At 61.0% G+C, this 23626-nt stretch overlaps 3 protein-coding genes across 6 annotated transcripts; 1 reads left to right on the top strand and 2 right to left on the bottom strand.

Moving 5' to 3' along the window:
- Positions 1–15: 15 nt before the first annotated feature.
- On the bottom strand, positions 16–6874 carry TBC1D10C (TBC1 domain family member 10C). Of its 3 annotated transcripts, XM_043581778.1 has the most exons (10): positions 6021–6874; positions 5573–5751; positions 4724–4823; positions 4417–4524; positions 4222–4328; positions 3906–4020; positions 3220–3285; positions 2908–3097; positions 998–1152; positions 16–696 (listed from the first exon to the last, which is right to left on the bottom strand). In XM_043581778.1, the coding sequence occupies exons 2-10, from the start codon at positions 5722–5724 to the stop codon at positions 349–351; spliced, it is 1341 nt and encodes a 446-aa protein (XP_043437713.1). In that variant the 5' UTR covers positions 5725–5751; positions 6021–6874; the 3' UTR covers positions 16–348. The 3 variants fall into 3 exon arrangements, with proteins under 3 accessions (XP_043437713.1, XP_043437712.1, XP_043437714.1); XM_043581777.1 differs by lacking the exon at positions 6021–6874 and having other exon boundaries at positions 5573–5951; XM_043581779.1 differs by lacking the exon at positions 6021–6874 and having other exon boundaries at positions 620–730; positions 5573–5964.
- Positions 6875–7029: 155 nt separating this feature from the next.
- Positions 7030–10285, top strand: PPP1CA (protein phosphatase 1 catalytic subunit alpha). Its single transcript, XM_043581782.1, has 7 exons — positions 7030–7181; positions 7727–7858; positions 8011–8241; positions 8822–8926; positions 9311–9534; positions 9618–9752; positions 9827–10285. Exons 1-7 carry the CDS (start codon positions 7127–7129, stop codon positions 9935–9937), a joined length of 993 nt encoding a protein of 330 aa, XP_043437717.1. The 5' UTR covers positions 7030–7126; the 3' UTR covers positions 9938–10285.
- Positions 10286–10800: 515 nt separating this feature from the next.
- On the bottom strand, positions 10801–15971 carry RAD9A (RAD9 checkpoint clamp component A). 2 transcript variants are annotated; one of them, XM_043581781.1, is made up of 11 exons: positions 15770–15971; positions 15613–15683; positions 15079–15207; positions 14537–14651; positions 14357–14456; positions 12654–12763; positions 12423–12532; positions 12279–12343; positions 12065–12187; positions 11095–11299; positions 10801–11009 (listed from the first exon to the last, which is right to left on the bottom strand). In XM_043581781.1, exons 1-11 carry the CDS (start codon positions 15801–15803, stop codon positions 10914–10916), a joined length of 1158 nt encoding a protein of 385 aa, XP_043437716.1. In that variant the 5' UTR covers positions 15804–15971; the 3' UTR covers positions 10801–10913. The 2 variants fall into 2 exon arrangements, with proteins under 2 accessions (XP_043437716.1, XP_043437715.1); XM_043581780.1 differs by having other exon boundaries at positions 12065–12205; positions 15770–15967.
- Positions 15972–23626: the final 7655 nt, after the last annotated feature.

Below are 23626 nucleotides of genomic sequence, written 5' to 3'. Positions count from 1 at the left end.
CAGTCCAACTCCAGCCAGGTTTCTGCCCAGACTTTATTCTAGGCCTCCCCAGGAGCCCCGCGGGGGCCCCTCGCCCAACCAGCTGCCCTTAACCCCACAGTCCTTCAGCTTCCATTCTTGCAAGGGCCCAGCACCGGGACAGCTCCGCGGGAGAATGGCAGGTCTGGGCCCCTGAAACCACACCGTGTGACCTTCCTTCACCCTTGTGTCCGACACGGTCTGCGGGAAGGGAGCTGATTTGCCAAATCCCGGCGGTAAAGTGCGGTGCCATTTGTGGGGCAGGCATCAGGCAACCGGGCACTTGGGGTTAGGGGACGCCGAGTCCATGGTACCTCAGAAGTGAGACCTTCAGAATCGGGTATCCAGGAAGGAGGTGGAGCTTCGATGAGACCTGGAGGGGCCCTCAACAGGAGGGCCCCGGGACCGAGTCAGGAGCCCGTGGAAAGTCTTGCCTCGGGTCTGGGGCTTGCGCCGTGGTGGCCTGGGCTCCTCCGGGGGCTGCACCACTATTCGGGGCACCTCGGGTCTGGCGCCTCCCCGCGCTCCGGCCAGCTGCTGGGCCTCGAAGATGGCCTGGGCCCCAGGCAGGCGGGCCTGCGGCCTTGGGGGTGGCCCGGACGTTGACTGAGGCAGCTGGGCCAGCTGGGCCCTGATCTCCCGCTGAAGGTCACGCTCAGACAGGGCCACGCTGTGCACCTGTGAGGGGCGGTTGGCGCTGAGTGTGCCCGGACTGGGGGAGGGCAGGAAACCGTCAGGTCCCCACAGGGCGGGCAGGACCCAGCCCCAGGAAGCGGCTGAGGGCTGAGGGCCTGACAGCCAGACTCGCTAAGGGAACCATAGAAAGCCGCTTGAAGCCTGGGGTTTTCACGTTCTCTGCTGCTCAGAGGACAGGAACTGAGCTCCGGGGTCTCACTCTGACTTCCTGCCGTGAGACTCAGTTTCCCCAGTTGAGCAGCAGGAGCTGGGCCATTGTGGAAGGCAGGCAGGGGGCACCCACCTGAGACATGAAGACCTCCTCCTGCAGCTGGGTGGGGGGGATGGCTCGTAGGGCACCGAGCGTCTCCAGGAGGCCCGGGCAGGCCAGGCGCTGTTCTGTGGTGCCCAACGCCAGGCGCACCAGCGTCAGCCCCACACGGAACAGCACCTTCACACCTGCAGGCCAGGGGCTCACTCAGTGCAGGGCCAGCCCTGCCCCTCCTCAGTCCTGCACCTGAACCTGCTCTTGGCCACACTCCTTCCACCCTCCTGCAGCTCTGCGGCCTTGACTCAGACCAGGAGCAATGAACGACGGTGGGGCTGCAACTGGGGGCACTGATGAGTAAGTCTCTGCAGCCGCAGACACGTGGGAGCAAAGCAGCCCGCCAGGAGCCGGGGGCTGCCCCCGCTTCACCCAAGCCTGTTCTCTGGGCCTCAGCAACTCGTCCTTACGAGGAAGGGCCAAGTGGGTGCCAGTCAAGACCAGTGACCTTCTTGCTCTGGAGAGATTCCAGCCAGAGCTCTTCACCCCTGAGCCAAGAGCACAGTGCACACGGGCACACGCACATGCCTGCACGCTCTCAGGCACACTCCGGTGTGACCTCGGGCTGTTCCCGGGGCCTCAGAATCCCTTCCGGGCAGCCTCGGGGACCAATGAGGCCCGGTGACAGCTCTGACTCATAAAGAGATGAGAGCCACCAGTCATGTCACCGTCACGATGAAAGGAGCCCCTCACAGTGCCCGTCCTGTCCTCCGCGGAGAGGGCGGAAGAGGGCTCAGCCAACTGATCCAGCCCTGCCCTGCCGGGCCTCGGAGGTCCGAGGCTGGAGAGGCGGTGATGCGTACATGACAACTTGAACACCTGCGGCCAGAACTCCAAGGGGGCCTGGAGCCGATGGGGCACACGGCAGGTGCTCAATAAATGTACCGATTGACGTCTACCAGCTTTTAGTTGCGACTGCCAGACAACCCGCACAGAACAGGACGCAGGTGGGTTGCCCATGGGGGTCCCGAGGCAGAGCCCCCACGTCCTGAAACGTCCGGCTCAGCTGGGCCCCGACTCCACTCACTCTCGGCCCGACCTCTCTGGCTTCATCTTTCTCCACGCCCGTGCCCGCCAAGTCATCTGTAGCCGCGACCCTGTGGACAGTGTCTCTCCTGGCCTCGCGGCCTCCACACGGGCCCTGCCAGTTTATGCCTCCCCCCATGCAGAGGCCAAAAGCATCTTGGAAACAGCACTCTCCTCCCACTGCGCCCCTAACACTCTGTCACATCCCTTGTTTTATTTTCTTCGTGGCACTTAGGACAATCTATAAATACCTGCTCTCTTTTTTTTTAAGCTCTATGCTCACCGTGGGGCTTGAACTCACGTCCCCAAGATCAAGAGTCGCATGCTCTACAATGGAGCCAGCCAGGCACCTCTATAAATATCTTGTTATATGGTTACTGCTGTCTCCCCTCCCCCCCCCCCACCAGAATGTAGGTGTCCTTCATGCTGGTGATCCCAGTGTCTACAGCAGTGCCTGGCACCCAGTGCCTGTGGGCTCCGGGGATGAGCGCTGTCACGCTCCTACTGGCCGCGTCCCTGCCGCCGGCCGTGCCTACCGAGCCCAGTCCCTGAACAGCTCCACTGCTGCGATCGATCTCCCCACCTCTGCCCCCAGCCCGCCTCCAGGCAGAGCCTGCCCTCCCTAAGGGGGTCTCACCACAGGCGCAAAGCTGGGGATGACACTGGTGACGTGCAGGCAGGGGCTGCGCTGTTCCCCCAGCGCCAACCCGACGCCATCACCCTGAACACACTCTGGCACCCCCACCCAGGCCGGGATTGGCAGCGGCAGGTGGGGCCCGGCACGGCTGGTGCGCTCGTCCCGTCCCCGTGCGCACCCCAGGCTCCCGGCCCTGGCCACGCCCCGCCTCCAGCTGCCTACTCACCCTCGCTGAGGAAGGCATCCCAGACGCGCAGCACCGTGGGGAAGGGCAGGGAGCGGGCGAAGAGGCACAGGAACCACTCGGGCAGGTACAGCAGAGGCCCGACGCCCACCTGCTGCAGGTGCTTGTGCACGCGCGGGAGCAGCCGCCGGAGCAGGGCCGCGAACACTTCAGCGTCCAGCTGCACGGCCTCCTGCAGCCACGTCCGTCCGTCCGTCAGCACGACTCGCAAACCCCGGGCTGCCCCTCTCAGTCCCTAGGCCCCTGCCTGCCCAGCCCCTCCCCTGTGCCCTCCGACCCCCTCCAGCCTCTCACCATGTGGGGCCCGTAGTAGCCAGGGAGGTAGACCTCACAAATCTGCACCAGGCACCAGAAGGCCTCCTGCAGGAGGGGCACAGGCCGTGAATGCCCGCACCGAGGGGACCGCAGAGGGAAGCACAGGGCAGGGGAAAAGAGCACGGGGGAGGGCCTGGGCATCATCTGGGGGTGGCTCTGGAGCCTGCCTAAACGCAGCCTAAACTCAGGCTCTGACCGAAAGACTCCTCACTGCCCAGGTAGAGGCCGATGATGGGTTTAGGAAGGTGGAAGTCACAGGGCTCACAGTATTGATTTTCAGAGTCACAGAGTTGGGGCCCACTGGTCAAGGGTTGGGAGGGTCCCAGAGTTCAAGTCCTGGGTTCTTGGGGGGGGGTTAGAAGGGTCAGAAGTCATGGTCACGGGGCTCAAAATCAGGAGTTGTGAAGTCAAGGTGATGACATCCAGGTTCTCAGATCACCGGGACAGGGGTCAGGGACCAAGGGTCCCAGGTTTCTGGAGTCAAGATCGTTGGCCTTGAAGGTCACGGAGGTTGGTGGTCATGAGGCCCCAGGTCACTAGGACAGGATCTGGGAGTCAAGGATCCCAGGTCCCTGAGTCCAGAGTTCCTGGGGTTGGGGGTCACGGATCACTGGGGTTGGGGTGTCAGGGTCTCGAATCCCTGATGTAGGGTCTAGGGCACTCACCTCTGGGGGCAGGTGCATGAGCAGCACAGCAGCCACAGGGCCCTGGGCCTGACAGTAGCCCTGTTCGGGCCGATGCAGCGTGTAGGCCTTGAGTACCTGCAGGAGCCCCTGCTGCCTGTACCAGAAGACCCCATTAGGGGTCAGTCCTCCAGGCACCCCTTCCCCACCCACTGGCGGCCCCTTCCCAGGCCTCAGCCCCCCCTGGGCCTCACTGGGTCCCCCAAGATGGAAGGATATAAAGCTGAGGTGGGGGCCTGGGCCGAAGTGCCCTGGGGATCGTGGGGCCGGAGGTCTCTGGGGGTCCCTGGCCTCCTACCCATGACCCTGAGGTGACACAAACATCTCGTGCAGAGGGAACTGGCGGTGCAGGTCCCTGCTGATGGTCTCCATCCAGTGTGGGTCTCCAGGGGCCTTGGCCAGTTCCTGTGGGTGGACAGGAAGGTGGGGGTGAGGGCTCGGAGTGGCGAGGGGCTCTGAGAAGGGCAGGCAGGACCCCTGCCAACTCTATTACCTTATAGGTGTCGGGACTGTTCTTTTGACACACGTGGGCCCCGCACAACAGAGGCCAGCACCGGGCCCGCAGAGCCGAGGGGATGCCTTTCCGGCACTGAATCTTTACCTGTGGGTGAGGCCAAGGAGTCCCGTTAGAACAGCGAGGCCAGCCTCTCCTGCTTCTGTTGGCAGGTCCCAAGCCCCAGCCTGTCGTGGGGCAAGGGTCACCTTGGGCGGTAGGGGAAAAAGGCAGGAGGTCCCGGGATCCGGGAGGGGGAAATTTTGCCAGGGCGCGGGCAGAGGCAATGGGACCATCGTCCCCTCACCTTCTTGTACCGCCGAGACATGGTTTTCTCCCAGTGTGAGGTCATCTCTACCCACTTCATCTCTCGCTGGCGGATGAGGTCTGCAGGAGGGTGACCGGGCCTGAGGGCACACGACACAGGTGTCGAGGTGTGGGCCAGCTGTTACCTAGAGCCCACATCTGCCACCCTTCATGCTACCCAGGTAAACTCAGCTCCTGGCCCTGGAGATCTCTGGGGAGCCCTGGGGCGGGAGGGGGGTGACCTGTCACCCAGGAGTTGCCAATCGTTGTCACGGGGACAGGAAAGGATGTGGCTCTGATGTGGGCAGAAGCAGGAGAGGCTGAAGGGGGTGTGTAGGTGTGTGCTGGGGGAGGGGCTGGTTGGCCGTCCCCCAGGGTAGGAACACAGACAACTCCTAAGAGAAGCTAAGTGGACAGAGCCCCGGACTAGAAGCCAGGAGTCCTGAGTTTGAATGTAGTTCTGTTTGGTCTCCGCGGTGACCTCGGGCAAGTTCCTATCTGCACTTGTTTTCCTGTCTGTGGATTGGGAAAGGGAGAGGGTGAGGGAAGAGGTGTGGGTTCTTTGGTTAGGTTCTGGGATCACTGGGGCAGAGATTAAAAGGGGAAGGATGTTTGGCCTTAAGGATAGGCGCAAAGCATCGGAGGTTCAGGGTAAAAGAGACAGACCAGAGACGCTCTTGTCTCAGCCCTGCTGGCTTTAGGATTCTACCTGGAGTGTGAGAAGGGGTGACACTGGCTGAGTCCCCAGACCCTCCAGGACCCTCGCGGTTGAGCCTCACTCTAAAATTCATCCCTCAGCCCCCATCCTCAGCCCCAGCACCCCGCTACTCCCCATCTCTCCCCCACTTACCCTGGCTCTGCTGAGCTGCCCCCAATGAAGCCATAGCGGTCAGCCTGGCGATATGGGCCGGGCCCACTCAGCTCGGAGTCAGATCCCAAAGAGCTGGAGTCATCCTGTAGCTCTGAAGTTTGCACCAGGTCCTCCCCTAGGGCCTGAGCCATGGTGCCCCAGACCCCTGCTACAACAGGCTGCAAGATGTGGGGAGAGCCAGGGTGAGAGGCAACTCCCGAGCAGCCTGGGGCCTGGGCTCCCATCCAGCCGGTCCCCAGCCCGAGGACCTGACTGTGTGAGGTTCAGAGGGAAGAGGCTTCGGGGTATCTCACCAAGCTCCTTCTGTCCCCACTTTTATTGGGGGAGGGGAGGGTGGGCCCTGAAGTGGCAGAAAAGCCAGACCTCTGCATAGAGGCCCAGCCCCAGGCCCAGCCCCTGCCCCTGCCCCCCCCCCAGCCCAGCTTACCTCCCTGCTGCACCTCACCTCCTCCTCTCACTTCCTCCTCAGTAGCAGACAGCAACCCGCTGGGGGGCCCCTCCCACACTACCCTCCCGAGTAGGGGGGGGGTCACCCCTTCCTCCCCGAGGCTCTTCCGGTCTGCCCCAGTGCTGTGGGCTCCTCCCACCCTTCCCGTGGGCTCTCCGTGGGCCCCCGTGGGCTGGAGGGCGGCAGGCTCAGGTTTCCGCCATGGGTGTGACGGGTCAGGGCCCAGCAGAGGTACAGAGGCCAGGCCACCTCCAGTTTTGAGGTTACCGGCACGTAAAGCAGTTCAGGATTCCAGTGAGAAAGAACTATGGTTTATTATAGTTTTGCTCTTTACAAAGTGATGCTTTGGACACGCACATAATGCAGCGTTATTATGCACTCAAGAAGCAATGACGGAACTTATAAAAAAAATATTAACTTAGCGCGCACCACAGTGTGGACCAAAACGCGGTGGGTGTCTGAGTCTGGCCAGCTGCCTGGGGGCCACAAAGACTCAGGAGGTAAAGGTCCTCCATGAATGTGAAGCTGGGGTTTTGGCCCAGCCCCTTGCTATCTCTGAGCCTCAGTTTCTTTTTCTGCACCTTGAGGACTTAATTCGTAGTGTTTGGGGAGACAGTTATTAACGTACTCACACCACACTCCCGCCCAGGGTGGGTGGGAAAGACTGGTCAGCCTTTGATAGAGAAAAACAACTTCCACAGTATTTCCGGTCCCATACCCTCGGAACTGGACTCGGTCATTCGTCAGGGGAGGGACCAGACTCGACCCCGCCCCACCAAGCCCCACCCCACTGGCCGGGCTCCGTCCTGGACACACACACCCAAACTCAGCGCAAGCCCCGCCCCGCCCCGCCCCGTCACCTATGCCCCGCCTCCGGACCGCCGCGGCCGCTGCTCCCGGCGTCCGGCGGGGGCGCTAGAGCGCGGGGGCAGCGCGCGCGGGGCGGGGCGCCAGGCCGAGGAGGCGGGGCGGCAGGCCGGGGCGGGCTGGGGCGGGCGGAAGGAGCGCCAGGCCGGAAGGAGGCAGCGGGAGGGCGGGCGGCAGGAGTGGGCCCGGAGCTGCTGGGCCGGAGCGGCGGCGCCGCCATGTCCGACAGCGAGAAGCTCAACCTGGACTCTATCATCGGGCGCCTGCTGGAAGGTTGGCCGGGGCGGGGGAGGTCGGCGCCCGCCGCGCCCGGGCCCCCTGCCTGGCCCGGAAGTGGTGCGCGGGCGGGCTTGCCCCTCCCAGGGCCAGCTTAGACTGGGCGGGGACGGGCCGCGAGGTCCCGCCGCTGCGGCTGCCCCCCAGTCGCAGCGCGCCTGGGGGGGCTCCAGGGACCCCCCCCTGGCTCGAGGGGACAGCCCCCTCTCCTGGGCCCGGGGCGCACGGGTCGACCTGCGCTCTCGGGGCGAGGGAGAAACCTAAGAAACCTAGCTCCACCCCTCCCAGGGGTCCTGCGCCGTAGGGTGGGGTGTTGGATGGCAGGCCCCTGGGCACAGCAGACGCCCCCCCCTCCTGGAGGGGTCCCGACCTGGGAGGCCCGAGGCGGAGGTCCTGGGAGGCTCAACAGCGACAGCTGCCCCTGGGGCAAGGAGGGGCCCAGAAGGCCCTTGAGCCCCCAGATGTGCCCATAGGGCCACTTGCGTCGTCCACCTTCCTCCTGCCTGAGGGACCAGAGTCTTGATGCCCCATTCCGTCCCCAGTGCAGGGCTCGCGGCCTGGAAAGAATGTACAGCTAACAGAAAACGAGATCCGTGGTCTGTGCCTCAAATCACGGGAGATTTTCCTGAGCCAGCCCATTCTTCTGGAGCTGGAGGCACCCCTCAAGATCTGCGGTGAGCCCCCTGCCCAGGCCCCTTTTGCTTTCTGAAAGTGGAATCTTCCTCCCCTCCAAGTCCTTGGATTGCTCCTCCCTGGAGCCCAGACTTGGTCCTGGGTTCAAGTGTAACCCCTGCACCTAGCGCTGAACAGGTTCTCTGGGTCACAGGTGACATCCATGGCCAGTACTACGACCTTTTGCGGCTATTTGAGTACGGCGGCTTCCCTCCAGAGAGCAACTACCTCTTCCTGGGGGACTACGTGGACCGGGGCAAGCAGTCTTTGGAGACCATCTGCCTGCTGCTGGCCTATAAGATCAAGTACCCAGAGAACTTCTTCCTGCTCCGTGGGAACCACGAGTGTGCCAGCATCAACCGCATCTATGGCTTCTATGATGAGTGTGAGTAGGCAGAGTATCTGGGGTTGCCCAAGTCCGTGAGGGACTCCGCTCCTCAGTGGGACCCTCACATTGGCCTGGCAGTAGAGGTATTAGTGTCTGACAGGTACCTGCAGAGTACGAGCTCTATGAAGGGTGCACGTCGGTTCATGCCTCTCCACCCTGCCCTCCTGGCACGGGGCCTGGCACTCAGGAGGGTGAATGGCTGTTGACTGAGGACCGTATATATTCTAATGTGGGGCCCTGCCTGATGACACTCCCCTCCAGTACATCCATTAAGCACTTAGGATGCCCATCTGGACTGGGTTCTGTCTACCAGAAGCGGAGATAAACCAGACCTAGTCTTGGCCTGGCCCTGCTCACCGGGTGGGGGTGGGTTGTTCCATATTGGAACTCAGGTTCCTGTGGACTCCGCTGCTTTAGAATTCTTCCAGGACGGCTGGTAGGCAGTGGAGTCGGGGAAGGGGGGCAGGGAAGGGGGCTTCTCTTGCCTTCCATTCTTCCCCCAGCTGTGTCTGAGCGGCCCACAAAGTGTGCCGGGCGGGGGGCAGCTGGGCCTCACGAGGCATCTCCCTCCTGGCAGGCAAGAGGCGCTACAACATTAAACTGTGGAAAACCTTCACCGACTGCTTCAACTGCCTGCCCATTGCTGCCATTGTGGACGAGAAAATCTTCTGCTGCCATGGAGGTGAGGGTGGCTCTGAGGCACATGTGGAAGGGATGTCTGGCCACATCCCAGGGGTCTTGGTTTGCATGTCACATCTTCCAGAAAGCCCCCCCCACACACACACCCCCCGCCCCGGTGTTAGGTCGCACTCACCCCCATTTTGGCCTTGGCATCGTGAATGTACTTTGTCTCCTTTGTTCAGAGAGCTCTTTGGTCCTTGAGGGCAGGAACCTGAAGAGGCAGAAGGCGATGACTTCTGCCCGCCTGGCCTCCTGGGACTCTGGGAGAGAGCCAGGTGGTGGTGGGTGAGGGGAGACTGACCGGCAAAGGCTTTCTGGAGCAGAAGGGCTTCGAGGCTGGTTTGAGAAAAGTGACCTGTGTCCCCCTTCCCCCCACGCGCCCCAGGCCTGTCCCCGGACCTGCAGTCCATGGAGCAGATTCGGCGTATCATGCGGCCAACAGACGTGCCTGACCAGGGCTTGCTATGTGACCTGCTGTGGTCTGACCCTGACAAGGACGTGCAGGGCTGGGGCGAGAATGACCGTGGTGTCTCCTTTACCTTTGGGGCTGAGGTAGTGGCCAAGTTCCTACATAAACACGACTTGGACCTCATCTGCCGGGCACACCAGGTGGGCTGGCCGCCCTGGGCTGGGGGGGAGCCGGGGCCTGGTAGCTAGCACCTACTGAGCTAACTGCCCCCATCCTCCTCCAGGTGGTGGAGGACGGCTATGAGTTCTTTGCCAAGCGGCAGCTGGTGACCCTCTTCTCAGCTCCCAACTACTGTGGCGAGTTTGACAACGCAGGCGCCATGATGAGTGTGGACGAGACGCTCATGTGCTCCTTCCAGGTGGGGATGGGGAAGGAAGGGGCCCGTGACCCCACGGCTTAGCCCGTGAGCCTGACCAGCTTTGTCTCTTTTAGATCCTCAAGCCCGCTGACAAGAACAAGGGGAAATACGGGCAGTTCAGCGGCCTGAACCCTGGAGGCCGGCCCATCACCCCACCCCGCAACTCCGCCAAAGCCAAGAAATAGCCTCCGCGTGCCCGCACTCTGCCCCAGATGGTGGATTGTACAGAAATTATGTGGCCGTTGGGGGGTTCGTGCTGGCGCCCCCCAGGCCCACCTGTCACGGGGAGCACGGAGCCTTGGTATATTTTTCTTTTTCTTTTTTTTTAATGAATCGATAGCAGCGTCCAGTCCCCCAGGGCTCCTTCCGCCTGCACCGGCGGTGGTGACAAGCAGGACCCTGGGGCTGAGGCTGCAGCTCAGGGCAAAGCAGGGCCAGATGTGGATTTTCAGCCTCGCTTGGCCTCAGGGCCAGCAGACAGATCCTGGGGCGACCCATCTGGTCTCTTGAATAAAGGTCAAAGCTGGATTCTCGCCACGGCCTCTGTCTCCCTTGTCCCAAATACTGAGCCTGGCAGCCCTTCTTGCCCAGAGCCCCTTGGGAGGACAGGCTTGCCGGGCACGGGGCGCCAGCCAAGGCAACCCCAGCCACAGGCTCGGGTCCACAGGGGCTTAGAATTCCAAACCAGGGCCAGACAGCATAGAGAAAGCAAGAAAAATAGTCTGCCGGCTAAAGGGATCCCAGGGGCGTGCCCAGGGTTTAAGGAAGGGACACGTCATGATTGGCAAAGCCGGGAGAGCAGCAGGGGCCAAGAGCCCCTTTGTGACTTTTGTCTTAGGGAAGGCAGGTGTCCACCCTGGCTGCGTGGTTAGGAGTCTGGCCTGAAGGCCTACGGGGAGGAACAGGTGAGGGACCTCCCATCAGGTGGCAGCTCAGTGCCAAGCCTGGGAACAGACATGATTGGTTGGGAGTTGGTGAGAGAAGACAGGACCCAGGCTACAGACAGCTGGGAGGGGTCTGAGGTGGGGACAAGACCAACCAGCTCCACTCCAGCACAGCCCGCCTTTACCACCCACCAGGGCAGAGATCAGCCCTCTGGGGGAAGGGGGAGGCCGTGGCTTCGTCTAGTCCAGGGCCTCTGGACACGGGCTTGTTCTCAGTTCAGCCTTCACCCTCACTATCTTCAGCCAGCACAGGGCTGGGGCCGGGAGGGGAGTGTGCAGGGGCGAGGACGGAGCCAAAGAACAGCGAGCGGAACTGGAAGGGAGCAGAGGAAGCGGGGTGAGTTCTGGAGGCTGCTCCCTCCTTGCCTCCCACCCCTGCCTCCATCTCCAGCCCCTACCTTCTTGGGGGGGGGAGTCCCAGGCTCTATACTGGGCTCAGTGTCGTTGTCCTCTGAGTAGGGGCCAGGGCTAGAAGGGGGCTGGTGGCCAGGTGAAAAGGACACAGAGGGTACTGCCCGGGAGCCCTCGATGTCTGCAGTAGTTTCCATGGCGATCATGTAAGAGTCAATGTCGTCATTGGCAAAGTCATCCAGGTGGGGTGTGCTGTAGGCAGGAACACGGTGTCAGGAACAGGGAGAAAAGAGGGTACGGAGGCAGGGCGCCTCCTTAGAGGACTCAGAGGGGGCTGTAAAAGCCTTGTGACCAGTGATGATCTCTTGGCTTTACTACTTTCTCATTTAGTTGGAGGGGAAAAGACGTAGTGGTTAAGTGGAGGCTTCCTGCAGGGAGTGGACCTGGAATCCATTTGATCAGAGTTCAGATCAGGGCCTGAGGGAGGCATCCTGGGAGCGAGTTTAGCTCAGTTTGGGTAGGGGAGCATCAAATCCTCTGAGCTAGACCACCTGGGGCCAAAGCCTCCACCTTCCCGGGAGACGGAGCTGGAGAGCACTGGGGCCCAGGGACGTGCTGGGCGGGGGGCCAGACTAAACTTCCTCTGTTTCAGCTACACTGGGCCCATCCTCCCCATCCCACCTGCCCTTCCAGCCACCTGCTTTCCCCAGCCTCAGGCAGCTCCCTGCCTCCCAGCAGCCTGTTCCCTCCCTGGCCTGGGAAGAGGCTCAGAGGGGAGGACTCAGCCAGAGAAGGAAGCCAGCCCGACCTTGGGGACACTTCCCTGGGTGGGAGGGATCTCTGAGCACAGCTGATCAGGAAGGCTGAGCCTGCGGGGCTGGAAGGGGCTGTGAGTACTGTAGGGGCTGGGGCCTGACAGGAAGTGTGTGTGCTGGGGGTGGCACACGGGCGGCAGGCTCAGGCCAGGGTACAGAGATGGCAGTGGGGAGGCGTGGGCAGGCGGGTGGGCATCCTCACCTGTGAGCCTGGAGCGGAGGCGCCAGCCTGTGTAGCTCTGGGGAGCGCAGGTCCGACTCGGACATCGTGGCCAGGACGAAGTGTCCGTCCAGCAGGGAGTCCTTGATGGCAAAGATGGCTGGCCTAGGCAGATGACAGGTCCTGGGCCAGGTCAGGGCTTCTCAGCTCCCGGCAGCCCAGAGCCTCCCCTCCCACACCCGAGGCTGGGAATTACCTGCCTGGCACATCGAAGTGAATGCTAAGAGACAAGTTTGCGGACTCTGCGAAAGTCAGGAGTCCCTGGGAGTGGAGAGGCAGAGCAGTGAGCCTGGGCGGGGCCGGGAGGGCAGGGTGGGGAGCGTGTTGGGGGGAAACTCACCCGGAATTCCTTGAGGCAGAAAGTGATGGCCACCCCTTCCTGGGCCTGCAGCTGCTGGAAGTCCTCCTCCCCGATGCTCATCTCCGTCACCATGGCTTTGACAGTCCTGTCTGGAGGCAGGAGCAGGAGGAACCCAGGCCTCTGGGCCCTGTCCCCTCTTACCCCAGCTGCCCCCCCCTCCCCCCCCCCGCCCCGCCCTGAGTCATCCCAGGCCGCATCGGGCTCCCTCACCTGCCTCCTCCTCCTGGTAGCTGCGCAGGATGACCCTGCGGCCAGAGCCGATGCCCAGCGTCACTTCTGCCAATGTGGGGGGGAAGGGCTGAACAGCCTCCCCCAGGACCCTGTGAGGAGGGCACAGCATCACACCAAGGCTTAGCCCTGCCCAGGGCCTTCGCTCTTGGTGAGCTGAGGCAGAGCCGTGGCGCGGGTTATTAGCGCACAGACACCTACCATGTGCCAGGCCTAGCACGCCCTGGGAGGGAGGACAGGGTGAGGAGGACCTGGTTCCTACCTCATCCAAAGCACTCGGGCTGTTGGAGAAAAGTCCACCGCAAGGGATGGGGCGGACCAGAGCAGAATCCAGAGGAGGTAACAGGAAGGATGGGCTGTTGCATGGGCCGAACCAGGCAGGCAGTACCTGCCCACCGAGGGGTGGGAAACCACAGCGGCGCCATCTATAAACTCGGCCTTCAGAAAAAGGCCTTAAATCTTCATCTTTTTAGAATACACGTTAACAAGTATTCACGTACGAGACAACGTCTGGAAGTGGCCTCAAGACAACTGAGACAGGAGTGGGCATCTGCTTCTACATATATTTGAAATTGTCCATGAAAAAAGGAAAAACAATTGCTCATTAGAAGAAAAAAATAGCACCCAAATCCAGACTAGAGGTGATACCCTTCCCTCTTCCTTTACCCAAAGGAGTCCTGAGCGCACTATCCCAACAGAACTCAGAAAAATAGACTGTAGGGACTCAAAGGGAACTTCAGATACCACACCTTATGGCTACCAAAATGAACATGACCTTGGGCTACTCAAATACAAGCAGCATCCAGCAGAGGGTGGGAGGGGAGCTACCCCTCTCCACACTAGTGTTCTCCACTGGAGCCCCCATCTGCCAGGTCCTGCACTGCCCCTGGGTGTTCAGATTTTCCCAGAACAGAGCCCCACCCCCATGGCTGCGTGTTCAGGCAGCCGTTCTGGGCGACGACCTCCCTGGCCAGCCTCCTTCCTTGGGCTGCGGACTCCTCAAATCTACAGTCCAGGCGGATAGGAAAAGAGGCTGCTCTCGAAAGAACACAGTCCCAGAAGGATGACCCCACCAGAGAAGGGTTTTGAGCTCCTGAGCCACAAAGCTTAAAGACAGACGTTCAAGGCTGTTCAGGCCCGAGAGAGGATTTACGTGCAAACCAAAGACATGTTTGGTTGGTTGCCTGCTTGCTTTTTTTCTCTCTTTCTTTTTAAATATTTTTTAAAGTTTATTTTGAGAGAGAGAGAGAGAGAGAGAGGGCAAGTGAGGGAGGGACAGAGAGAGAGGGAGAAAATCCCAAGCAGGCGCCACACCCAGCACAGAGCCCAACACGAGGCTTGATCCCATGACCCTGGGATCGTGACCTAAGCCAACATCAAGAGTCGGATACTCTGAGCCACCCAGGTGCTTCAAAGACCTGCCTTCTAAAAGAGGAGTCAGAATGGGTCTGAATGGCCAGAAAGCCAAGCTGGATCTTTGGGGTGGAGAACACAGGCTCCTGAAGATACTGAGGACCCTGGGGCACCGCCCTCCTCCATTCCAGCCTCTGCCTAAGAGCCAGACCAGACCCCGACAGCAAATGTAGAAGAGAAAACGAAGAAGGCGTCTCCTTAAATTGACTCTTGAAGCTCCAAAGAAGAAGAAAAGACCCACGGCTCAGCTTGTAGCCAGCCGACAGACTCACCGTGCGGGAGCACGGAGCACATGGGAGCACAAGGCTGGGTCGAAGACGGCCTGCAGGGACTCGCATTCCTGGAAGGACAGGTTGTGAGTCTTCCTCACCCCTGGATGGGCAGACAGGGTCTCAGTGGGTCTTGCTAACCTCCACCCCAGGGACCCCGCGGCCAGCCGGCTGCCCACTCACCGTATCTGCAGTGCAGCTGGACCACCAGGCGGCTGTTCCTGCCATTCAGCGAGATGCAGCATCTCTCCACGGTCTTCTCCACCATCGCCAGCGAGCGGAAGACGGCCAGGAACGACTGAGCGGGGCAAATCCACCGGCTCGGTGCTGTGCCTCCACCGACCAGCTTCCACATCCCGTGGAGGACCTGGCCATCCCAGGCTCAGCACTGTCACAGCAGGAAAGGAGCTCCACAACGTGCAGAACGTTTACGCCTTTCTGGGCCTTTGTTCATGCTGTTACACCTGTCTGGGATGCCTTGAAAGACCTACTTACCTTTCAAGGCCCAACTTGAGTATCGCCACTCTCTCCAAACCCCGGCAGAATCGACCACCCTCTCCGTATCTCCCGTTATGCTCTGTGGTCTTTACTGTGCCCCTCACTGCATTTGACACTGGCTCGCTCCTGCAGTACCTCTCCCTCCCCAGTCAGTATCTACTGGATGTCCCAGAGCAGACACATTCCAGGGCAGCAGCACAGGGCCGCTGATGAGGGAAGGGCCTCACCTTCATCAAGATCTTACAGCGCAGGGCTTCCTGACCAGGGGTGGCTGCCTGGTACTGCTGGAAGAAGAGTGGGGCAAAGAGGAAGCAGGCGTAGGCAGAGCGAGAGGAGTTCACCGTCCGGAGAGAGAGCTGGGCCGGGAAGAGCAGGGAGAGGGATGCGGTCAGGGGGCAGAGACGGCCCTGCCCTCCGGCTGGCTTTTGTCGCACACTTGCCCTACTGTCCTCCGCCGGCACCTGTGGAGATCCTCCCTCTCGGTCCCGTCAGCGGATGCCTTCTCCCCGAAGCCTTCCCCGAGTCCCTGGCGGCACTGCTCCCACAGCAAGGGGTCCACATACTCTGCCTTTTCCCCTAGTCACCCCCCACCCGCCACCGGGCACTTCAGGGACCAGGGAAGATGACAGGGCCCAAACTGACGCCACAACAACGGGGTGGGGGGAGGGGGGGACAAACTCAGCAGACAAATCCGCCCAAGGGCATCTGGCCTGATGGGAGGCGAAACCGGCTCCCTGCTGTAATCCCACCCACCCCCTCACCCCGTCTTCCAGGGGCTCCAGGTAGAGCTCATCCCCGATACGGGACAGGGAATGGACGGCCTTGCCGAGCACTGCGGGGAGGAGAAAAGAAACGGGGGTTAGGCTGGCATCTCCCGCGGTTCCACGTGCCCCCGCCCACCGGTCGCCCCCAACTCACCCTTCACGTTGCCGCCCGTGACCAGACACTTCATGCTGCGCCCAGGACCGGGGCCGGGCCTGGCCCGCGACCGAGCTGAGACTGGCGGCCGGCCCGCAACGGATCCCTGCCCAAGCCCGGGGAGGCGGCTGGTCCCCGGGTCTCGCCCGCCGCCGCGGGGCCCCCGGGGGTTCCCTTCCCGCGCACCGCCCCCCGGAAGCCCCGCCCCGCATTCTCATTGGCCCACACGCCGGCGCCTCCGTCACGTGAGAAAAAGGCTCGCCGGCTCCGCCGTCACGTGACGGAGTCCTCGGTCGGGAGGCGGGCCGCGCGGGGACTGGAGCCGGGAGCGCCGGCCCCTGCGTTTTCGCGCCCCTGGGCAGCGGGCCGGCCGGCTAGGCTGGGCCTCGGCGGCTGCGCACCCGCGGCCGCCTCGGAGCGAGCACCCGGCTCGGAGCCCTGAGATGCACGGGCTCGCCCGCCTGGCTCGCTTAGTACAGATCTTCCTGGGTGTCGTCTGGATACCTGGTGGAAGCCGGACCTTCCGCACGGACACAAGCCGCAACCACCAGTTCTAAAGAGACTAAATTTGCTTCAGGATCTCAGGGTGGGAGGTTGGGAGGTGTGGCTGTGCATTCTGGCTTGGAGGATCCGTCATTGATCTTGAAAAACAGATTATCGGGGCTGAAAGGGCTAGAAGGGTGTACCTAGCAGGGGCAAGCGGGAGTAAAAGGTCATTGGTGCGTGGGCTTTGCCCCTGGTCGGGGGGCGGGGGGAAATGCTCCGTGAGCCTAGCAGAGGGGTGGGGGCTGCCAAATGATGAGGGACACCAGTGGGGAGCGCTGGAAACATCTTCCGAGCGTAGAGCCACATTTGTGTGACCATTTTTTAAAAGACCCCCCCCCCCCCAAAGGGGCGCTTGGGTGTCTCCGTCGGTTAAGCGTCTGACTTGATTTTGGCTAGGGTCATGATCTCACGGTTTGTGAGATTGAGCCTTTCCTCTGGCTCTGCGCTGACAGGGCGGAGCCTGCTTGAGATTCTCTGATCTCCCCCCCCCCCCCCCCCCCGCCACCTTCTCTCTCTAAAAAAAAAAATAATAATAAAATAAAAAAAAGACTCCCAAGAGTGTGCAGCCAGGGAAGTTTCCCCCCTTGCCCTGGGCCCCAGGTTGCAAGGCTGCACAGTGGAAGGAAAGTCTTGGAGGGACTTTCTGAGCTCTAGCCCGCACAGCACCAGGGTTCCTAGTGCTCTGAAGGGACTTGGACATCGCTGAGTTCCTTTGGGTCGGGGTTGGCCTTGTCCCTCTGGTATTGTCTGCAGTGAAGAATCTATTTGTCTACCTGCCCCTTGCCCTCCAGCTCCTGGCCTGCAGTTCTGGATCCCCCTTTGTCTCTCCCTCTCCTGCCCTAGGTGCAGTTTCTCACCAGTCTTCCCTAGAGCACTGGCGGAGGTTGTTTTTTTTTTTTGTTTTTTTTTTTTTTTTTTTTTTTTTTTTTTTAAGCTTATTTATTTATTTTGAGAGAGAGAGAGAGAGAGACAAGAGGAGGGGCAGAGTGAGAGAAGGAGAGAGGGAATCCCAAGCAGGCTCTGCTCTGTCCGCGCAGAGCCGCTTGTGAGGCTGGAGGTCAAGAAATGTGAGATCATGAGCTGAGCCTAGATCCAGTTGGATGCTTAACCGACTGAGCCACCCAGGCACCCGTGGGGGAGGTTAGTCTTGCCTTCCAAGGGGATCAGTGCAAATGGCACCACCTTTACCCAGGCATTTAAGTCAGTACTCTGGGAGTCACCCAGTCTCCATCATCCCACGTTACAGTCCTTCAGCAAGCCCTGACTGCTCCACCTTCCAAACAGGTGGCACCCACGTCCATGGCCATGGCCATCATCCTGGCTCCGGCCACCATTCTCTCTCACCTGGATGCCTGTGGGAGCTCTCTGAGTGCTCCCCTGCCTCCAGCCTGTCTTCTCCAGTCTACCCTCCATACAGCACCAAAGCGACCTTCCTAAAATGTCCCCCTTCTCACATACTGGCTCCTGTTCCTGGGGCTCAGCTGCACTTGCTCGACCTCAGATAGGCCTTCTCTGTGCCGCTCCCTCCCCGCCTTGAATTTGAAATAATGCAACATTATTTCATATACGTCTACTTAAGGTGCTGTGATGAAACTTCCAGCTTCTTCCCACAGTCCCATCCTTCCCTGGACAGTAGCTGCCCTTCCCCCCCACCCCACCCCCACATCTGTCAAAAAGTAAAACCCACAAAAGAACCTAGCATTAGCTATTCCCTTCCTTCCCTTTCCTCCTCTCTCCATATCCCTCACTCTCTTTTTACCCCAATGTAACTCAGCTTAGCCTTCACACACTCTCCACCGTGGCCCCACACCTGTCGCCTGGGCAGCCCAACTGGGACAGGAGCAGATGTCAAAGCTCCTGGAAGGCGAGGAGGGGGCACAATAATCACACAGTTGTGCCTCTGCCCCGACACCTCTGATGCTGTAGGGCCCTGTGGCCTTGAGGTCTTTGGTGCAAGGCCTGGGGGAGGGAGAGAGAGACATAAACTCTCAGGATGTTTAATGAATCTTCAGACATACACCCACACACATAAAGTCTTTAGGATTTTTTTTAAGCAATCTCTATGCCCAGCGTGGGGCTTGAACTCACTACCTCGAGATCAAGTGTTGCATGCTCTCCTGACTGAGCCAGTCAGGCACCCCTCTTTAGGATTCTTAATGAGTCTTTTCACTCACACACACACACACACACCCTGCCAGAGGTCAGTTATCACCTGACCCTTCTGAAGGGCTCAGACCAGAAAGGAGCCTGGAGCTGGGAATCAGGGGTCCTGGGTCTCTAGTCTGTGCTTCACCACTGACTCGCTGTGTGACTTGAAGGCCCCTCTCTGTCTCTGCGGCTGTGTCTTCATCTGTATGACGTGGCTGGCGGTGTGAGATGCTCACTGAGGTTCCTTCCAACCTTGATGTGTTGTGATCCTGAAGGGGCCCTCGGCTTTCCTGGGCCCGTCATCTGGCCACAGTTCCGGGAGGAGTTGTAATTGGCTGTCCTGCTCCCCCTAGGCTGCGGGACTGGAAGGATGTTCTCCTGTCTGAAACCAGGCAGCCTCTCTGGGCTTGCAGTTGGCATAGGCACCGATGCCTGTCAGGTCCAGACGGAGCAGGAGGCACAGTGTATGTGTGTGGGGGGGAGGGCCTTGCAACCGTGAGGCGCACCGTGTGTTGGGAGGGGAATAGGAACCCAAAGGCAGTTTGGGGTCTGTGCCGGAAAAGACCCGGGACAGCCCCAGCCCTGCTCACAGATAGTCTCCAGCAAGTCAAGGCCTTTTTTTGGGCCTCGGCTTCCTCCCTGATAAAATGAGAGGGTTGCACAAGATGCTCTCTCAGGATCCTTTCAACCCCCAAATTCCTAACCTTCACCCCACAGGTACCAAAGTATGTAAGATATGGATGCAGGAAGGTGGTTACCATTTCAAACGTTTAAAATAATTATCTGCTGGGGCGTCTGAGTGGCTCAGTGGGTTAAGCGTCCAATTTCGGCTCAGGTCATAATCTCACGGTTCGTGGGTTCGAGCGCCGCGTCGGGCTCTGTGCTGACGGCTTGGAGCCTGGGGCCTGCTTCGGATTCTGTGTCTCCCTGTCTGTCCCTCCCCTGCTCGCACTTTGTCTCTCTCTCTCTCTCTCAAAAATAAATAAACATTAAAAAAACTTTTTTAAATAATTATTTGTTGATGGGGTTCCTGTGTGGCTCAGTCAGTTGAGCTCCTGACTCTTGATTTTGGCTCAGGTCATGATCCCAGGGTCGTGAGACTGAGCCCTGAATTGGGCTCTGCACTGAGTATGGAGCCTGCTTGGGATTCTCTCTCTCCCTCCCTCTCTCTCTGCCCCTGCCCCGTTCACACTCTCTCCCCAAATAAATAAACCGAAACAAACAAACAAAAGCATGTACTGAACGACAAGGGTATAGCATTCGGAGAGGTTGCAGGACAGGCTGTCTGTCACGGGGGACTGATGGCATTCTAGGCCCTGGTCTGCCCAGATCTGGCTCCACTGCTCCCGGGCTGGACACATCGCTTCTTTTCTCTGAGCCTCAGTTGTCTCACCTGGAAATCGGGCGGAAGGGGCAATACCAGTCCTTCCCTCAAAGGGCTGTGTGAGGGTTCACTCGGTCCGCGTCCGTGGAAGCTCTCGGTACGCACCGTGGGCGTTGCCGCTGTTACTGTCGTCTCTGGAGTGTGCCCTCAACCTCTTGTAGGGTCAGGACCAGAAACAAAATAAATCAGCGTGGACGGAGCCCCGGTGAATCCCACTAGGAACCTGGGAGGAGAGCCCCCCCCCCCCCGCCCCGGAGAAACAATACACAGACGTGGAGGCCCGGGACTGGTCAGGGGGCTCCGGCGGAGGAGGCAGAGGTCAGCCCCGCAAAGAGGCACGGTGCTGGGAGCCTGTGGCTGCCGCCACGGGGCCGCCCCGCAGTCCTGGGCCCTCGGGGCCCTCGGCGTCGCGGGGAGAATGAGTCCTCGCTGGCCTGGCAGGCTGCCAGAGACCGGCTCGAGGTGCTGGCTGTCCTCGCTCTGCCGGTCGCCCCGCGCGCAGGCCGGAGACCCGGGCTCCTCAGGCTGCAGGCTAGAGGTGGAAGGCAGATGGGATGGAAACTTTAAACCCACAGCAGGGATGCGGAGGGGAAGCTCCGGCTTGTTCACCAGAACCTGGCATGCTGGAGTTACAGGGCCCCCTCGGAGCGCGAGCGAGGTAAGTTTAGGACAAATCAAAGGCAGCGTGCTTCACCCAGCAGGGGAGGACCCCGATGGAACTCATTACTCCAAAATGTGGTCTCGGCTGGAAATATAAATAGCTGCACAAAAGGTTTAGATAAATCCATGGATGACAGTTCCATTCATGGGTTGGAAGAGGAAGGAGGCTGTTAGGGGCCTGCTGGCCTGCGGGGAAGGCATCGGGGAGGCCACCTGGCCTCCCTCAGACCACCCCTGGGGGCCCCTGTCGGAGACCGGCTTCTTCGGGCCGCAGAGACCCAGGAGGCGGCGGTGCTCCTGAGGGCGGCAGCCGGGCCTGAGTCCCCCGGCCCTCTTCGCCGCCTCCCCGTGCTCCCCATCCACTGCCTGGGGAGACCTGGACACCACCAGCTCTGTGCCAAGCGTCCTGGCCAGGCTGTCCCTTAAGGGACCAGTAGAGGGAGACAGACACCGCGTACAGCCCCGGCTTCCGGAACAGAGACCAGGCTGCTCTGCCCTGGGCGAGCGCCTGTGGGTGCCAGCTGGGTGCCCAACGCTGGGCTACGCACCCAGGGAGAAGGGGGCCGAGAAGCCGTCCTCCCTGGCCGAGATGGGGTCACCAGAGGGCAGGGGGAGCGCGGGGAGACTTCAGGCAACCGGGGTCGGGCAGGGGGGAGGCCACTAACTAGGAGCAGGGCCCCGGGGACTCTGGAGCCATCTGGCCCTCCGTCCCAGCAGCCCCGGAGCCCCTGGTGGGCAGGGTGTGGGTCTCTCTATGTCCATGCTGTTCCTCGGGGCACATATGGGGGGTGCTTCCCGAATGTTTGCTGGGGGGCTGCGCCCCACCGGCCTGAGTGCCAGCTCCTCCCCAGCCCCAGGCACGGCTTCCAGGCCAGGTGTGGCCTTCCCCTCTTTGCCACCCAGACCCTCCTCGGCCCCTTTCCAAGCCCTGCCTGCCCTCTCCTTCCTCTGCACCACAGCCCTTCGTGCGCCTTGAGTTCTCGAACCCTCTGTCATTTCACGCATTTCGCAGCGGCTGGCGAGTGCTCAGGGTGCTCTGGTGGGAAGGACGGGACCTCTGAGAGGTGCCTGTGGGGGCCGGGGAGGGGTGAACTCCTCACAGACCCAACCACCACTCGAGTGTTGCAGACAGATGGCCTGGAAGCCCGGACGGAGTTGCGCCTGGTACAGCCCGGACCCCTTGACTCCACTCAGAGCCCCCTGTGCCCTGAGTGTCCACCCTTCCCCCTCTGTCTCTCCCTCAAGACAGGCAGCACCCCCCCCCCCGGGGTTGCATAGTCAAATGCTCCGAACTGGTCGTCGTGGGAGGAGGGTTGAAAGACGGCCCAACTCTCCAGGCTCGTATCTGTGTCCTGTGGTCTACGCCCAGCGTCACACGGTCAGATCACGTTGGGGTTGTGGGGACAGGCTGCAGGAGGAAAGCAGGGTCTGAAGAACAGAAAAGGTGCGGACATGTGGGCATGGGGACTGGAAAGGGGGAGGTGGCGTCATTAGCCGAGACAGGAGGATAGGGCACGACGGGGCAGATAACAATAATATACAACGTTATCAAGTGCTGAGTGCCAGAAATTTGACTCGTATTAGCTCAATTGTCCTTACTCCGAGGAAGGTACCATTATCATCATTCCTGTTCCGTGCAGGAGAAAAGTGAGGTATAGAAGCGCCAAGTGACTTGCCCAAGGTCACACAGCTAGCGACGCCCTTACTCCTCGTCACTGTCCCAACAGTGCTGGGACGGCGGTCACTCGGGGTGGGACTCCAAGTCATCTCAGGGAGATGCTGTCTGTCCTCTGACCCCTGGGGCCCCTGAGGAACCCAGACAGTCTGGAGAAAGCCGGAGAAGTCTGAAGGAGGGAGGCCGGTAGGGAGGGAGGGGACAGAGCGGGAGGAGCCGGCAGTGACTCAGCAGGGCAGGATAAGGATCTTCCAGCCCAGGGAGAGGTAACCCCACTCCTCTGCCAGGGGAGACGGAGTCACGGAGCCCGAGGCATGGGTTGGCCAGGGCAATGGAACATCCTGGGAGGATGGCGGGGAAAGCTCCTGGCGGGCAAGGGAGGAGTTGAGCATCTGGGGCTACCCCTTTTGCCCCTGCCTTCCGGTGCCCACTCATCACCCAGACATCCTTGCAGATGGGGAGACGAAGCCTAGGTCGGGCAGGGGAGAGGCAGGCAGCAGGGCCCGGGTCCCCTCAGCTTCACGGGGAAGCGGGTGGGGGGCAGGTGGGCGCGGTGTCCTCCGGGAGGCTGAGCCCGTCCAGGTGTGGGTGCAGGACGCAGGGCAGGGTAGGGCCGCGGCTGAGGTAGGAGGAGGTCCTCAGCACCCTGGGGTTTCCGCTGACATCACCGCCAGCTCAGGGTGAGGCAGGGCCCTCTGGGCTCGTGCCCACTGGAGGGAAAGGGAAAGCGCACAGCCCTGCTGGTGGCCCCCAGGCCTGCAGCCAGTGGCGCGTGCACGAGGTGATGGAGAGGAGGCCTCCCGTCAGGGATGCGGATCCCGGGGAGCCCCCGGCAGCCCAGGCAGAGCCTCTGAGCCTACGTGGCCCTCACTTTGCAGGCTGAGTAGTAGGGCCCTCGGAAGCCCAGGGAAGCCCTCTCCCTGGCTGTGGGTGGGTGGGGCCCTAACACGCAGTTCGGTCCTCATTCCGTGATTCAAACCCACTCGCCTGCTCCTGGAATCTACAGTTCTAGCTGAGGGGACTGGAGCGCTTTTCAGGGGGCTGACTCTCGCCAGCCCAGGAGGGTCCAGGTCAGGTGCCTGCCCCCACGTGCCACACAGTCCATGTCAGCAGTGGGCAGAGAGCAGGAGGGCCCAGGTCCCCCGCTCCAGGCACAGGGAGATTCTCTTTCTGTCCAAAGGGACATCTTAGTGTCCCATAGCGGCAGGCAGGCTGGCCCCAGCTTAGATGACCTCGTAGCCAGGGGGCGCTGTCTAGTCCTGGTGCCTCTGGAGCCCGCTCTCAGCACCCAGCCCCTTCCCCTCTCGGCGGCGTGCCCCATGTTGGCATCTGAATGGTGTAATTCAAAGGGCAGACAGTGCTGGGTTCCAGTCCTGGTTCCGCCACTTGTGTGACCTGAGACAAGTGACTTCATCTTTCCAAGCCTCAGGGACCTCACATACAA

Source organism: Prionailurus bengalensis, chromosome D1 (genome assembly GCF_016509475.1).
Source record: "Prionailurus bengalensis isolate Pbe53 chromosome D1, Fcat_Pben_1.1_paternal_pri, whole genome shotgun sequence".
Taxonomy (NCBI): domain Eukaryota; kingdom Metazoa; phylum Chordata; class Mammalia; order Carnivora; family Felidae; genus Prionailurus; species Prionailurus bengalensis.
The sequence above is the reverse complement of the archived record's forward strand: the minus strand, read 5'-3'. Positions and strand labels throughout refer to the sequence as shown.